General features: G+C 43.5%; 1 protein-coding gene across 4 annotated transcripts in view; it reads left to right on the top strand.

Moving 5' to 3' along the window:
• HSD17B7 (hydroxysteroid 17-beta dehydrogenase 7) overlaps positions 1-16482 on the top strand; it is a 29251-nt gene extending 12769 nt beyond the window's left edge. For 2 of the 4 annotated variants that reach the window (XM_059413421.1, XM_059413418.1), the window contains exons 6-9: positions 1659-1763; positions 2954-3010; positions 6568-6666; positions 9308-10551. In XM_059413421.1, the coding sequence (XP_059269404.1) occupies positions 1659-1763; positions 2954-3010; positions 6568-6666; positions 9308-9400 (354 nt within the window). In that variant the 3' untranslated portion in view covers positions 9401-10551. Of the gene's footprint in view, positions 1-1658; positions 1764-2953; positions 3011-6567; positions 6667-9307; positions 10552-15669 lie in introns of those variants that run through there. The other 2 variants (XM_059413420.1, XM_059413419.1) reach the window with 2 other exon arrangements.
• The last annotated feature ends 250 nt before the right edge of the window (positions 16483-16732 follow it).

Here is a 16732-nt window from a genome sequence, read left to right as displayed (position 1 = left end):
TTATGTTTATTATTACTATTATTGTTTTTATTTGAGTTCAGTGTGTTGGTCCAGTGGTCAGCCTCCTTCTGAGGTTCTTGAGATGTTTCAAAAGTTGTCACAACTGCTTGTTCTCTGGAAGTTTCCTTTTGGGGACAAGGTCAGAGTGGATTAGCATCTCTTCTCATAAAATGCTTTGGGATTTCACTTAGGTTTTTAATTGTCAGAAGCTTTGGGACTTCATCTTTTACAAAAAAAAAAGATTTAGCTAATACTGCTGCTTCCTAAAATCTGTATGATTGGTTTTCAGCCCACGGCTTTTTCTCCTCGGCTTTTAGGAAGAGAGAACCACGTTCTCTTGAAGTGAAGGCTTGTGTCCCTGGAAATGCTGCCGGTGCATGCGGGCCACCTGCTAGAGTTTAATCAGCGCCCCTCGTCCACGTCTCATAGCAGCACTCAGGTTGCCTGTAACCGCTGAGCCTTGTGACGTGTGGGGGGACCGGGTTCTCAGATGAGGCTGCCTCCTTGTTTATTTCTTGTGTCACTCAACATCAGGATGTCACAGGTGTCAGAGACCCTGGATTTCAGGTCACAGATGTCTTCACTTAGGATTGCAGAGTCCCTGACTTCCTAGCTGGCCCCAGAATAAGCAAGTCCCCGGAGCTGTCACTGGGGGAAAATGTGCTACTCTCTTGGGGAGAAGTTTTGGTCTCTGATGAGTCCAGGCTCTTAACTCTTTTCAGGGGACCTTTGGTAAATCAAGGGGACCCCCTGGGATTGGGTAATCTGTCAGGTTCTACGGCACCTCTGCAGCGCTAGATAAAAGAAGAGAAATGCTCCAGCTTCCGCTCAGGGTGCTCTCTGCCCACTGAACTGCTGTGTTGCACTGGGGCACAGTGAAAAAGAAAATTGAAAGTAATAAAAAGCAGAGTTAAAATGGTCAATGGCTACATAAGGTGAAAGGTAGTAAAAACTGAATTAAGTCAACTAGTAGAACCAATCCCTGTGCTCCCAGGTCGAGTAAAGCCCACCCAGGCCCCTCCTGGCAGCACAGGCTCTGTGTTAACTGGGCTCCCTTTCAAGGGCAGATCTTTCTAGATTGGCAGGTCCTGGGCTAAGGTCCTGATGCAGAACTGCAGGTGTGGGGGAGGGGCTTCGTGGAAGCATAAGCAGCCCTTCATTCACCTCTCCTGGCAGGAGTGTGCGGTTTCTGTACCTGCAGGGGGGCAGACACAAGCTTTAGGTTTAGCTGTCTGTTCCCTACCAGACCAGAAACTTCTGGAAGGCAGAGACTGTATCGTGGATGTCTTTTTTTATCTGAAGTGCTTATCATGACCGATGAGCTGCTCTTCCATTAAGCCAATCCCCGGCAAACTCCGGTAACCAGATGCGCCTTTCCTCCTCCAGCCTGAAGCTGGGTTGCTCTTTATTCTGTGAGTTTCTGGAGAGCAGAGACCGCGTCTTACTCATCGTTGCATCCTGTGCGCCCTCCTCCCGAGTCCTCCAGACATGAATCCTCTGAAACGGTTTGCCCAGATTCAGGGGCAGCTCAGAGCATCAGTCTCCGTGTCCCAGCTTCCCGGCTCGTTTGCAGATCTCCCTTACTCGCAAGGCCCTGGACGGGCTGCGTCCGTAGTCGCTGAATCTGAATCTTACTCCGCTCCTCCCTGTGCTGCCAGGGTCTGTATTCCAGCGTGGTGTGCCCAGGGACAATGGTGACCAATTTGACCTGTGGAATCCTCCCTCCCTTTTTGTGGACTCTGCTGCTGCCCATCATATGGCTGGTAAGTGACGACTCTTTGTCTACTTCAGCTCTTTGATGGGGACCAAACAGATGGGCTTAAGGGTTGGGAAATGACTTAAGAATTAGTTGAACCATCTATACTATGGAGTGTGATGCCTTGTCAGCAAGGATGAGTACCCAACTTTTATATCAACATGGACGGGACTGGGGGAGACGATGCTGAGTGAAATAAGTCAAGCAGAGAGAGTCAATTATCATATGGTTTCACTTACTTGTGGAGCATAAGGAATAACACAGAGGACACGGGGAGATGGAGAGGAGAAGGGAGTTGGGGGAAATTGGAGGGGAGACGAACCATGAGGGACTGTGGACTCTGAGAAACAAACTGAGGATTTCGAAAGGGCGGGGGGTGGGAGGTTGGGTGAGCCAGGCGGTGGGTATCATGGAGGGCACGGATTGCATGGAGCACTGGGTGTGGTGCATAAACAGTGAATTCTGGAACACTGGAAAGAAATTTTTAAAAAAAGAAATTTTTAAAAATTAATTAATTAATTTTTTTAAAAAAAGAATTAGTTGAACCAGAAGGTGGCAGAGTTTCATTTCATTTGAGGTTTTTGACGCTCCTCAGTGTGTAAGCTCTGCTTCAAACAACCTCAGTCCTCGCTGCCTCACTGTCCGAGTGTCTGCTTCTCTGCAGGGGCCTGTGTCTCTGATCACGCCCTGAAGCTCCCGAGAGTTCTAGGGTGACGTCACTTTGAGAAACCCGGGTTAAGTGATATTAAACTGGATTTCTCCGAGCTCTCAATGTGGTCAGATGTGTTAAAAGTCCCCAGGAAGGGGATGGTTGTGCATTGTGTGGCCACGGAACTGTGTTCTTGCGTGTTTATGTTGCATTTCTTGGAGGACCAGTATCCCTTCAGCACATCTTAGGAAATGCTGCTTGTAGGAAATGTTTCTCTCTTGCCCTGGGGAGCCCTGGGGGGAAAAATGCCCCTCCGTTCTGACAGGGGTAAGTAAAAGAGGAGAAGGAATTATGCCTTCACGTTAAAAAGTGGTTGGCTCAGAGTGGTGGAGATTAAGTGATACTTCTTTTTTAGACTTTTTTCTCTACTTTTAGTACTTAAAAAATGTCCTGTGATAAGAAATGCAGGTTATCTTTTTTAATATATAAATGAATAATGCTTCTGTTCTACCCTGCCACAGAATGACGCTTCTTTTCTTTTTCCTTAGATTCGCTTTTTTGCAAATGCTTTCACTTTGACGCCAGAGAATGGAACGGAAGCCCTGGTACGTTGGCTAGAGCTGCCGTCACTTGTACGGTTGCTTAGCGGATGTGAACTGAAGTTCACTGGGAGTGGAAGCTGACTCAACAGAGGAGACCAGCTCTGTAATAATCAAGGTCCTGTTCTGGACTACAGGGGACCAGGAGCCCAAGGACAGAGTATGAGGAGTGAAATTTAAAAGTAGTATGTATCATAGTGCTGGATACCGTGTGGTATGGACAGCATTTCTGCCAAAGCTAGATGCACATCAGCTAAGCACAGAGCCCCTACTGCAGGCAAAGCAAGATGGTAGCCAGGCCAGCGGTTCCTATGGAGAAGGTGCATCTTGTAGGCCAAGAAGACAGGTGACACAGTCCAACTCCATTTCCTTATATGAAGATTTCTCTTTCCTCTGTTTATATATTAGAGAATCAAGCTGTTACTTTATTAGAAAGGCAGTGCATGTTCTTAAGTCCCACGTGGCAAACAGATTACATGGGTTTCCTCATCAGTGGCAGACATTACTAATTATGCAAACGATGTCTCTGATGATTCGTCAACCCAGGGCCCCAAAGTCACCTTCTGCTCATGGATCAGAATTGTCACATCAGAGGAAACTTATTTGTCCTGTGTCACTCTAGTGCTTATAGGGAGTAGGCTCTTAAATCTTGGCTGAATTGAAATTAACCAAGGAAAACATTGAGGGAATGGGTTGGCACTCTTATTTTGGTAAACGTTACAGAAATAAATGTGTTTGTCATAGGAACACAAATGGATTGTCAAAGCAAGTACTTTTAAACGTTTTAATTAGTCCTTCATGTATTTGCCAAAGCATTAGAAATAGCACGTGTCCTTCAGAGATTATGGACTCGAACATCTCAGATACTGAAAACCAGGTGTGGCGGTCAAGTATGTATTGAGTACTGGTGGTGTGACGAGGAGTTATTAGAAGACAAGATCTCCAGTTACTAAGGAGCGTAGGGTCATGTTTCGGGGGGAAAATAAAAAGGAATGTAGAAGGTAGGCAAGAAAATAAGTCATTTTGTCATCGGGTGGTGAGTCGTCGGAGTGATCCGAAAGGAGGGCCACTGGAAGCCGAGCTGGTGGGAGCAGGCTTTGCTCACTAAGTAGGCCTTGATCTGGGCTCTCAAGGATGAACCGGATCTGGATGGGACAGCGTGACCCATGTCACAGTTTAAAAAATTTGTGACCCTGCTGTAAGCTCCTAAAATGTGGATGAATGCCTCCGACTGCCACTTAGTAATGGTTGTAGACCCTGGAAGATATGGCCCCATGAGGGTTTGGGCCTAGCGCACATGTGGTAGGAAGCCTCTGCGGCCCTGGTCCTCAGGCTCTTTCTGTGGACTCAGCTGGAGTGGCTGAAGGCACTGTGGTTCAGCATGTGGACTCTGGAGCTGGACTGGTTCTCTTCAAATCCCACTTCTCCAGCTTCCGGCTATGAAGTACTTGTTTAAGCCTGTTATTATCTGTAAAACAGGAATTATGGGAAAACATTAGAGGAGGCTTACCATAAAGGATTTTGTGTATTTCAGAATTTAAAATTTTAAAGAAAACAATGTAAATGAAAGCAGTATAGTGCTGGCATGTGACTCGACAGATGAGTGGAACAGAAGAGAAAGTTCAGGACAGGCCCGCAGCACACAGGGGTCTGGTGTAAGATAGTGGTGGCCTTCCGGATTAGTGGGGAGAGGGCTACTCAGCAAATGCTGCTGAAAAAGAGAAGAGGATCTTTCTTTAGATCACACACCCAAATAAAACTCTAGATAAATTAAAAGATTTACACATAAAAGTTAAAATATACAATGACTAGAAGGAAACATGGGGACATGTTTAAATAGTTTAAGAACGTGGGTGCTTAGCTACTCCCAGAACTGCAAGAAAAAATACTGAATATATTTTTTAAAGATTTTATTTATTTACTTATTTTTAAAGATTTTATTTATTTATTTGACACGGAGAGAGAGATCACAAGTAGGCAGAGAGGCAGGCAGAGAGAGAGAGGAGGAAGCAGGCTCCCCACTGAGCAGAGAGCCCGATGTGGGTCTTGATCCCAGGACCCTGGGATCATGACCTGAGCCCAAGGCAGAGGCTTTAACCCACTGAGCCACCCAGGCACCCCTTTAAGATTTTACTTATTAGAGAGAGAGAGAGCACGCATAAGCAGGGTAAGGGCGTAGGCAGAGAGGGAGGGAGAAGCAGTCTCCCCACTGAGCAGGGAGCCCGACCTAGGACTGTATCCCAGGACCCTGAGATCATGACTTGAGCCAAAAGCAGACTCTTAACTGACTGAGTCACCTATGTGGCCCTGAACATTTTGATTACATGAAGATAATAAAATTTTGCATGACCAGAATCCTCACTATATAAATACACTCCAAAGACTAACCATGATGTGGAAGAAGAGTAGCTGCCACTCGTATCCTAGGAAAGGGTTCGTTTTCATACGAGTTAAGGAGCTTCAGCTAATCGAGAAAAACAGTCTTTTGGAACAGTGGGCAAAGGGTATGAACAGAGAGTCTTTAAAAAAAGGCACTCAACCTCACTCATGCTAAGAGACATGGAAATCAAAACTGTAACGAAAGACTGTTTTTCAGCTGTTTAGCAGAGATGAGGAGGTTCGGCACACAGGGTTGTGGCAGGACCGTTGGGAGCGAGCATTCTCCTGCACTGCCTCGGGGAGGGTGGACTGATGTAGCCTGTGTCTGGGACCATTTAGCGATGTCATTCAAGGTGACACGTGCCCAGCCCCTTGACCCAGCAATTCCATCTTTGGTGTTTGTCTTACAGATGTAGTCAGATTCACATGAGGTGACGGATGGATGCATCATTTACTGCAGTGTGGTTTGTGAAAGCAAAGACTAGAAACAACTTGTATGTCCGTCATTGGAAATTGATTGCATAAATGATGGTCCATCCACAAGATGCAATATACTGGGCTTCTTTAGCAATGAGTGAAACAGCCCTCTATTTGCTGACTCGAACCTATCTTGAAGGTCCTCTTGTTCAAGAGAAAAATGCAAAGTATGCAATAATGTGTATATTTTGCTGCCATTTGAGTAGGAGAAGAGGACATATATGTTTTTAAAGACACAGATTTTCTTCAGAAGAATATGTTAAGATACCAGCAAGAGTGCTTGCTTCCGGAGAGGACCGGTGGGTGGCTGGAACATCGGGGCGACAGGGAGACTCGCCTTTTTCCACGTACGTCCTCTGAACAGGGCGTGTTCAGGCTTACCTAATCAAATGAAAGATTATGTCAGTGACCTGTACTTACTGTGGCGTGGACCAAGCAGCAGCTCTGAAAAAGCTAGTCAGTGCTGTGCACTCTGATTTGGGGATTAAGGGGAGAGAGCTTAAACATGAGGGTTTTTCTGCTTTAAATAAGCGTTCAAAGGGTACTACGAAGCAGGTTACCCTGGTGGTTCACGAAGACGTCAGCGATAGCTGGTGCTGGTCAGGAGAATGTGTAGAGCTCGGTAAGGTGCTGGTTGGCGATCCCCACCAGCCTCACTCACCTGGGGCTGAAGAAGAAAAAATCATTGACATCCTCTTCCTTTCCAGGTATGGCTTTTCCACCAAAAGCCGGAGTCTCTCAACCCTCTGACCAAGTATCTGAGCGCCACCACTGGCTTTGGAAGCAATTACGTAACGACCCAGAAGGTAAGCGTGTTTGCACGATCGCGTGGAGGCGGTTCACTGCTCTGCCGCTGAACTGGTCCCCGGGTCCCGGCTGCCCTCTCTGGTCTCCCTCTCTGGTCGCTGCCATCACACCAGCCTGTTTTCATCCTGGTCTGCTCTGTCCTACCTCCGCGCCGCGCGTGTCTTCTGTCCACCCGAACGGCTCTGACCCTTCTGCTTTCTACCCGCTGATTGCTTCCTGGGCCTCAGACGTCCGCTTGTATCCCGGCCTTCTGTGACCCGTCAGGCCGTCCGGAGCCTCCATCGTAGGCTTTCTTGACATCTCGTAACTCTTCTGTGTAGGATTCACTCAGTGTTGGACTCCTGTGTCCGAGTATAAGCTCTATGAGGGGGAGGATTTTACCCCTTCCCTTGTGCGTTGCCTCGCACACGGTGGGTGCACAAGAAGCGGGTTGCCAAGTGGATGACGTAGGAAGTGTCTTTCTGGGTGAAGTTCACATCCCTTTGAGTGTTCATTTCTGCTTGTGACGATTATTAGCTCCAATCGATTGGTATTTTCAAGAGACAAGGGATGAAGTATGGAAAAATGAATCCTTGGTGCTGTGGTTTTTAGACTCAGTATAGCCTTCTTAAAAGAAGCTAAATGTGGAGTTACATATAAGAAAATGAGAAAGTTTATTTGGAACTTATAAAGCTATATTTCTTGTATTTTTGTCATGAGTTAAGATTTATTTCAGCCTCCTGTTTTCCATTGCCTAGTTTATGTGGGAGACATTGCCATAAAATAAAATTAGATTGAGACAAATAAATTCTCTCAATGTCAGGTAATCAGCAGTGGTCTTGTCTGTGTCAGTAGCTTGAGGTCTAAGGGGAACAATTATCTTGCTTCCCATGGTGTCTCTTTACTAAAAAGGAACCTATGAACCTCCAGTGTTCTCCAGAATATGTTCTGTGAGATTCTGGTTCCTTGAGAAGATTGGCAAAGAGCTGTTTATTGGCCAAGTAAATTTGAGAAATGCTTCATATTTGACTCCCCATTTTCAGAGACTTCACAAAACACATTTGTTCACAGAAAGCTCTGAGAAGGTGCCGTAGTTCACGGTGTGAGCGTGCATGCGTGTGTGCAGTCTCATCCTACCATTTTCAATTTTTTCTTCACTACATGATTTTTTTCCCTTCACATTTTTTGTAATACTGAATAACAACGCAGAGAACACACCTTGGGAACTCTGCTATAAATTAATAAGCTTCCTTTTAAAAGGGCCCTCAGAGTTTGTTGAACATACTGTCAATCTCAAGAGACTGACTTGTTTATCATAGGGAGAAAATGCTTCATTCTATAAACTAAAATATTGCATTAGCATTTTATGGAAATGGGTTGAAGAAAGCGTTTTAAAAACTTTGATTCAGGGGCACCTGGGTGGCTCAGTGGGTTAAGCCTCTGCCTTCGGCTCAGGTCATGATCTCAGGGTCCTGGGATCGAGTCCCGCATCGGGCTCTCTGCTCAGCGGGGAGCCTGCTTCCTCCTCTCTCTCTGCCTGCCTCTCTGCCTACTTGTGATCTCTCTCTGTGTCAAATAAATAAATAAAATAAAAAAAAAACAAAAAACAAAAAAAACTTTGATTCATTTGGGCAAGTCACCTTTCTCTTCTGTTCTAAGGTGGGGTTGAACGAGATTTCTAATATCTCCTCTAGTCCCAGTATGGGAATATTCTGATGAGATTTATAATAAACCTAAGTGTCAGTTAAAAATGCTAAAAAAAATCTTAATTTTCAGCCTTTCAGCCTTGTGAAGAAGAGCTTTTTTTCTTTTTTTTTTTTTTACGTTTAGGCTCTGTTGACCAGAAAAGAGATACTGCTTTTTTTATAGGGCTTGAGAGTTTGCATTTACATACAGTGTGTGAGTTAAAATTAGATTTTCTACATGAAACAGAAGGGTGTGAACTAGCAGCAGACTAAACTGGATGGGAGCTCAGGTTTCCTGAGGGTAAAAACAGTTTGAAGAGAGGTCGCCTCAGGCTGGTGGGACAGCTCCCCAAGTTGCCAGGCACCAGGGTCCTTCAGTCACCCCTCTTCCTCCCTGGCGTGTGAGCCTCATTCTGGTGCCTCAGGAGAGCAGGATGGAAGGAGAGGAAAGAAGAGGGTGCCCAGGCCTTCCAAGCGGACTCGCGGCAGGACCACCCACTTCCACGCAGATCTCACTGGCCAGAGCAGAGTGACTTCCCGTGGAGCCTGGCAACGTGGGCTTTAATCTGGAGGCGGGTGAACCTGGCTAACGCTTGGCTCTTTATGAAAGAAGGTGGCCATTAAGTGGACGGCAGTTCAATTTCAAAAAATCTTTTTTCCCTTTGGTCCTTACATCTCAGTGGGCTGGGGTCCCCTGTGCCTGGACACGCAGGTGTCGGGGGGAGAGCGAAGCCCGCAGTCTTCCAGGCTTGCCGTGTAAGGGCAGCCTGCAGAGCTTTGCCAAGGCGGGAATTTGGACTGAACACGTCCTCAGGATCTGAGGCAGGGACCCAGCCTGACCTACCAGGCCTGTTCGTTTTCTTTTCTTACTTTTTTTTTTCGTTCTCTCATGTACGTTGAGTGCCTTTGTTTTACACAAATGCCATTTGTTTTATTTTTTGCTTTCTGTTCATCCCTATCTTTGCTTCTTTTCCAGATGGACCTAGATGAAGACACTGCTGAAAAATTTTACCAAAACTTACTGGAACTGGAAAAGCAAGTTAGGGTCACCATTCAAAAAAACAAATAATCAGAGCTGACGATGGCACCCCCTGAAACACCGCATACCTACCGTGAGCTCTGGGTTTCCGTTGAGTTGGGTGATGTGTCTGTGTGGCAATCGCTGAGCTGTTTCAGGATTATCTCTAAGGCTGTTTATGTGTGCACGTGTGTGTATACATGAGGAAAAGATTGATAAGTAAAATATGAGTTAGATGTTCTCCAAAATGGTGTCACATCAAACTTGTGCTCGAGTCACCCAACCAAGCAACCGACTAGAGCCCAAGCTCCGCTTGGTGGGATGAGGTGTGGTCTCGAGTGGTTGTGACAGAGGCACTCACCGGTCCGCCTTTTGGCCTTCCCGAGCAGGAGGAAGTACTGTCCACTCACTGAGAGGTCATCTGAGCTTTGTTTCTTTTCTTATGGACAGTTTTCTTACATCTTATACCTAATTTCTTCTTCCATGTGCTGCTTCTAGAAATCCTGAGATTGTGGGGCATCTGGGTGGTTCAGTCAGTTAGGCATCCGACTCTTGATTTCGGCTCAGGCCATGATCTCAGGGTGAGAGATTGAGCCCTGAGTTGGCCTCCATGCTCAGAGTGGGGTCTGCTTGGGATTCTCTCTCACCCTCTCTCCCTCCCGCACTCACATACACATGCTCGGTCTCTCTCACTTAGATAAATAAAATCTTTTAAAATCTGAGATTGTTAGAATCCTAACAGTCCTAATACGGATACCCATGTAGTTAATTGCAGGAACAAAAGTGTGTGTGTTTGGGCACTTGAATTATTTCTTCTCTTGGAAGTGTCTTTCATGGGTGTCGAGGTAGTCTGTGTTAATATTGGGCCTGACTTTTAACACCGTTGACAGATTTGTTCATTGCTAACCAACCTGTTTTTCATGATTATATTTTAATGTATGCAAACATGCAGCAAAAAATTATTTAATCAGATTTTTCAAAAAACTTTTTCTAATTGAATAATTGCAGGTGGGATATTTGCTGGTATCAACAATGGTTGCAAGTGGTTTGCATATGAAGACAAAAATGCTAAAATGTCCAGACGTTTTTACCCTACCTATAACCACTATCCCTGGAAGATAGTAAAGTGAGCAAAATTTTGAATGACTAATAAAAATGAAAATTTATGCAAAAATATAGTTTCTACACATTCTAAATATGAATTTTTGGTTACTGTTTCTCTTATTTTGTTCGTAAAGATATTTTTAATAAAGTTAAGCATCCTGTATGTGAACACGAGGGCTAACGCTTCTGCACACTCCCCGCTGTCTCTAAGAAGGAAGAGTAGGGCTGGAGAGCCGAGAGCAGTGCTCTTGGGATCGCTGGGCTGTGCTCTTGCGATCGCTCACACTGCGATTGTGCGAGAAGTGCATACTTGTGAATCTCAGGTTCCTCCTCTGTGAAGTGAAGTGGTTCTCTTTGTGCTTCCTCCGCTCGGGGGTGTGGAGGAACGTTAAAGGCAATAATATGTATAGTGCATAACGAGCATCTTTGAGGATGATGACGATACAGTTCTTCTCGGAGATGGAGAAGCCAAAATGTTGTGGTTCCGATGATGGGGTATAAGGCGCTTGGCGACACTGACCTAATCTGACTGAAAGTGGGTTCGGTTTTCTGAGTATAGGATCTGCACTGAGGAGGCAGCATCTGGACAAGCAAGAAGGCACCAGGGACAAGTGAGGGCACTGGGATGGGGAGGACACTGGATAAATCTGGGTCTCGTTATTAACTAACTTGATAACTTACGGCAAATTACTTCAATTTGTACCTTGATTTAGTTACAAAAATACTGTGACCAGTGCTCATCTTGAAGATCTGTAAGACTGTGTTCTAGTAGATATGTAGTCAGTACAAACTTAATTACTTCTGTTCTGTAGTAAGTGCACAAAAGGAGACTTGAAGAGGGAACTAAATCCTGGTATCGTGCCATTTGTGATGTGTCAGGTTGGTGCTCTGTGTATTTTCTGACCCATTTTATCAAATTTCCTTGAAATGGAGAACAAATCACAGTCGCCCATCCCTTTGCCCCTCCCAAAGTACGTACACCAAGTGGCATATGTCAACAGTTGGTTCTTGTCATTAAATCATCCCAAGTTCCAGTTTTTATACCTGAATTTGGCTACTAGGTTGAAGATTCGCCTACTAGGAGTTGGGCTCCAGGAGATGCCCGAGTTTTGTCTTATAAATGGCTAATCTGATTTCTTTGGGCTGCTGCACATATTCTTTTTTTTTTAAGATTTTATGTATTTATTGGACAGAGAGAGAGATCACAAGTAGGCAGAGAGGCAGGCAAAGAGAGAGGGGAAAGCGGCTCCCTACTGAGCAGAGAGCCCAATGTGGGACTTGATCCCGGGACTCCAGGATCGTGACCTGAGCCGAAGGCAGACCCTTAACCCACTGAGCCACCCAGGTGCCGCATGCTGCACGTATTCTTATTTCCATGATGGAAATATCATTCTACAGATATGTTTCAGGCACTGGCTCTAAGCCCAGCACTCTTGGGTTTTGAGGATAGAGAGTGGACATGTTAAGATAGAATGGGACGTTTCAAAGTGCATTTATTAGGTGTTCCAGAAAGAAGGAATTGAGAAATGTGAAAAAGGCATGATTTGAAGAGATAAAACCGAGCATTTGTCGGTGTCGATGGCAGCCGTGATCATCAGGTTGAGGAAACATGACAAGTCTCAAACACAAGCTCAGATATGGGGAAACTGCAGAGAGCCCGAGAAGCTGACTTGCCAGTCAGAGGAAAGAGATCACTAATGGGAGTTCTTGAGACTAACTGCAGGTTTCTTCCTGTGTTACCTTTGAGAAGACAAGAAAAAAGTAAGTGTAGAGTGAAGTCGAACCCATCTGAGCCGTAACTTCAGAGTGAAGCTGAAATAAACTTTTGAGACAAAGTTCCAAGTTTATCTCTAACCCTCACTGACAGAGGTTACCTCTAACATTCCTTTTTTGAAAAAGATTCCTTGGGGGTGCCTGGGTGGCTTTGTGGGGTAAAACCTCTGCCTTCGGCTCAGGTCATGATCCCAGGATCCTGGGATGGAGCCCCACATCGGGCTGTCTGCTCAGCAGGGAGCCTGCTTCCTCCTCTCTCTCTACCTGCCTCTCTGCCTACTTGTGATCGTTAAATGAATAAATAAAATCTTAAAAAAAAAAAGAAGAAGAAGAAAACTGGAAGAGATATTTGAATAAGAAAATTGAAACCTGCAAGGGAGGAGTGAGATACAAAAGGAATAAGGACCAAAGATATTTGCAAATATGTAGATAAGCCTTAAACTCTGACTTTATAAAATAATAATAAAAACGGCTGGTTTCAGAAGGAGAAAAGGCAAAGTGTCAGCAGGTAAGCTGGGGGAGTTGACTAAAGATATTCAAGACTCAGGGCGCCTGGGTGGCTCAGTCGGTTAGGCAGCTGCCTCTTGGTTTTGGCTCAGGTCATGATCTCAGGGTCCTGGGATCGAGCCCCGCATCAGGCTCCCTGCTCAGCGGGGGGCCCGCCTGAGATTCTCTCCCCATCGTCTCTGCCCCTTCCCCTACTCATGCACGCTCTTTCTCTGTCTCTCAAAGAATCAACAAATAAATCTTTAAAAAGGATATTCAAGATAACACTCAGAAGAAAAAGATTTTGGTGAACTTTTTTTTTTTAAGATTTTATTTATTTGAGAGAGAGAGTGAGCACAAACAAGGAGACGGAGAAACAGACCCCCCGCTGAGCAGGGAGCCTGACTCAGTTTTGATCCTAGGACTCTGATATCATGATGTGAGCCAAAGGCAGATGATTAACCATCTGAGCCAGGTGCCCCTTTGGTAAACTTTAGGCGTTAATATGTTTAAGGTACCTATTAGACTTTTTTTTTTTTTTTTAAATTTATTTGTTTGACAGATTACAAGTAGACAGGCAGGCAGAGAAAGAGAGAGAGAGGAGGAAGCAAGCTCCCCGCTGAGCAGGGAGCCCGACGCGGGACTCGATCCCAGGACCCTGGGACCATGACCTGAGCCGAAGGCAGAGGCTTTAACACACTGAGCCACCCAGGTGCCCCCCTATTAGACTTTTAACGGCAACCTTATGGTACACAAATAGGATATACAATTTCCAAATCAAAAGCGGTTTTAAAAAAAGGAATAAACAAGGTATCCAAAAAGAATGGAATAGGGGAGAAGGGGAAGATACTCAGAAAAAAGAATTAGCAAATTAGATCTTTAAAATATAAACAGGTCAAAATGAATATAATTGGGATAAACATTGAAGATATTAAAAGATATTAAAGATATTAAAAAATTAATTACCAGAGTGGGTTGAAAATTTTTTTTTTACAATGACAACTTCTAAAACATGAGAGTATATAAGGTTGAAAGTAGGAAGTTGAGAGAATGTATGCCCAGCAAATCTAATGAAAGCTAGTGACGCATTTGCATAGGGATACAAATACCAGAAAAATAAGACTTTGAAGTGAAAGCATTTTTAAGGACTAAGTGAGTTCTTGCCAAATGATGAGATAAAGCACCATGAAGGTATTGTAATTATAAAACTGTGTGTGCCTTTAATGCTTCAAATGTAAAAGGCAGAAGTTTACAGAATTACAGGAGAAGTTGGCAATTTCACAATTTTAATAACTTCCATAGACCTCACTTAATGGGTTTTTAATCATACAAAAATTTCAGTAGGCATATAGAAGGTAAGATCACAGTGAGCTTGTTCTGATGAATATGTATAAGGAACTCACCATTGCAGAGAACCTTATTATTTTCAAATCCACATGGGACAGTATAAGAACTAATCAAATATTAAGACCTCAAAGTAAGTCTCCACAAATATTCAAAAATGTATATTATACGGACCGTGTTCTGTAATCACAGTGCATTGATACGGTAACAAAAAAAGAATAAAGAAACCCGCTTTAGGGGCGCCTGGGTGGCTCAGTGGGTTAAGCCGCTGCCTTCAGCTCAGGTCATGATCTCGGGGTCCTGGGATCGAGTCCCGCATCGGGCTCTCTCTGCTCAGCAGGGAGCCTGCTTCCTCCTCTCTCTCTCTGCCTCTCTGCCCACTTGTGATTTCTCTCTGTCAAATAAATAAATAAAATCTTTAAAAAAAAAAAAAAAAGAAAGAAACCCGCTTTAAAACTCATGGGTCAAGGAAGAATTCATATTGGAATTTAGAAAATATGTGATTAAACAATGAAAATTCTACATGCTGATGAATAAAACTCATCTAAGAATTACTAAGAGAGAGACTTATAGATGAATAGGTTATAAAAAGACTGAAAATTAATGACTTCATTCTTAAGAAGTTAGAGGGGAAATACACAAATTGTAAGAAAGCAGAAGGAAGGAAAAGATAAAAGCAGAAGATAATGAATTAACAATACAGTGAAGAAGAATAATTAAATGAGAGTTGATTCTTTGAAAAGAAAAATAGGGAAATTTCTGATGAGATGACTATATGAAAAGAGAATAGGTACTAATAAAAATGTAGGACCAGAAGGGGGACGTAACTACAGAAGTAGAGATTTTTTAAATGGGAGCAAACTAAGAAACTGTTCATACCTTTTTGGCAAAACGTTTATGAGAAAACAAATGTACTTTACCAAAATGGACACAAGCAGAAGCGGAAAACCTGAGTGACTTCCAACCATTGAAGAAATAGCATTAAGAACATGCTTTTCTTCTTTGCGGTTACAAGAGGACTGTCCAAAGATCCTTGTGATTATGGGACTGTCTGTATCTTGGTGGTGGTAGCAGATACACAAACCTGTAAGTGTGATAAATTGTATAGAACAAAATAAACACAACCTTACAAAGACGTACAAGAAAACTGAGGAAATCTGGAGAAGATTTATCACTGTTGCTGGCCTCCTGATGGTTACCTTGTGTTATAGTTTTGCAAAATGTTACCCATGGAGGAAGCTAGAGAAAAGGCACATGGAATCTTTCTGATTTCTTACTCCTGTGTGTGAATCTACAATAATTTCAGTAAAAATTTCAATGAAAAAATATGTATCATCCCCCCATGCCAGATAGGATTCCTGACAAATTCCTCCAAACATCAAAAAAACAAATCTTCTCAGTTGTATACAGACTCTTCCAGATCTTTGAAAAGGAGGGCCTATTATGAAGATCATCTTATGAAGCCAGCATCTTTACTAAAACCAGATAAACACAAGACCTTAAAGGAAAATTGTGAACTAAATTCACTTGACATAGATACAAAGATGTTGTAACTAAATGTAGCGATATGTTAATAAACAAAACTAAGCATGACCAAGCTGTGTTTATTCTAGGACTACAGGTCAGCACCAGAAGAGCCAATGATGTTATTCACCAGAGAGAGCTTGAGCGGAGGGAGGGGAAGATGGAGAGGGAGAGAATCGCCAAGCAGACTCCCCGCTGAACACAGAGCCCCCCGTGGGCTTGATCCCAGGATATTGAGATCATGACCTGAGCTAGATCATGACCTGAATTGAAACCAAGAGTTGGACACTTAACCCATTGAGCCACCCAGGCACCCCTGTAATTCATTATGTTAAAAGAATAAGAAGGAAAAGTAATATGCTTCTCTTGGTAGATCCAGAAATAGATTTAATAACACTCAACACTCATGCTATGATAAAAACATCTCAAGTAATCCATGATACAAGGGAAGTTCTGTAACTCGATACAGCTAGCAAATACCGTATTACCACAGTCAGTGAAGATTGAGAGCATTTTTTTAAAAGACAGTCACAAAGTGCGGATGTCTCCTATTCTTGTTTCTTTTGTTTCTTTTCAACAATGTACTAGAAGTTTGAACCAGAGGGTAAAACAAGACAAAGAAATACTGTGTAAGGATCAGAGAACAAGAAACAGAATAGCTATTATTTGCAGATGAGGGAAATGTGTAAAGGATCAACCAAAGAGAGATACAAGTTAATTAAAAAAAAAAAAAGTCAATTGCATTCCTGTACTTCAAAAAGAAATAGTTAAATGACCATTAACAAGAGAATAGATGGTTCTACAATAAAGTACTGTAGAGTAATTTAAAACTAATGACCTAGAGATATTTGTATCAATAGGGATAAATCTAAAAATATAGAATATTGAATAAAGGCAAACTTCAGAAAGATGTATGCAGTTTGGTTCCGCTCATCAGTTAGGAATACATTCATATGTATGAAAAGTAAACATTACATCAACTTAAGGATGCTGGTCACTCCTGAATGGGAGGCAAGAGAAAGCCGTGGATGAACAACCCGTGGGGTTCTGCCTTGGTTTCTGTAACATTTTATTTCCCAAGCTAGGTTGTGTGCACGTACATATAGTTCAGCTTAGATAGTGTGTTTTGTTGGTCTTCTCTCTTGTTCCTGT

This window comes from Mustela nigripes, chromosome 10 (assembly GCF_022355385.1).
Source record: "Mustela nigripes isolate SB6536 chromosome 10, MUSNIG.SB6536, whole genome shotgun sequence".
In the NCBI taxonomy this organism is placed as follows: domain Eukaryota; kingdom Metazoa; phylum Chordata; class Mammalia; order Carnivora; family Mustelidae; genus Mustela; species Mustela nigripes.
This window is presented reverse-complemented; position numbering and strand designations above follow the sequence as displayed.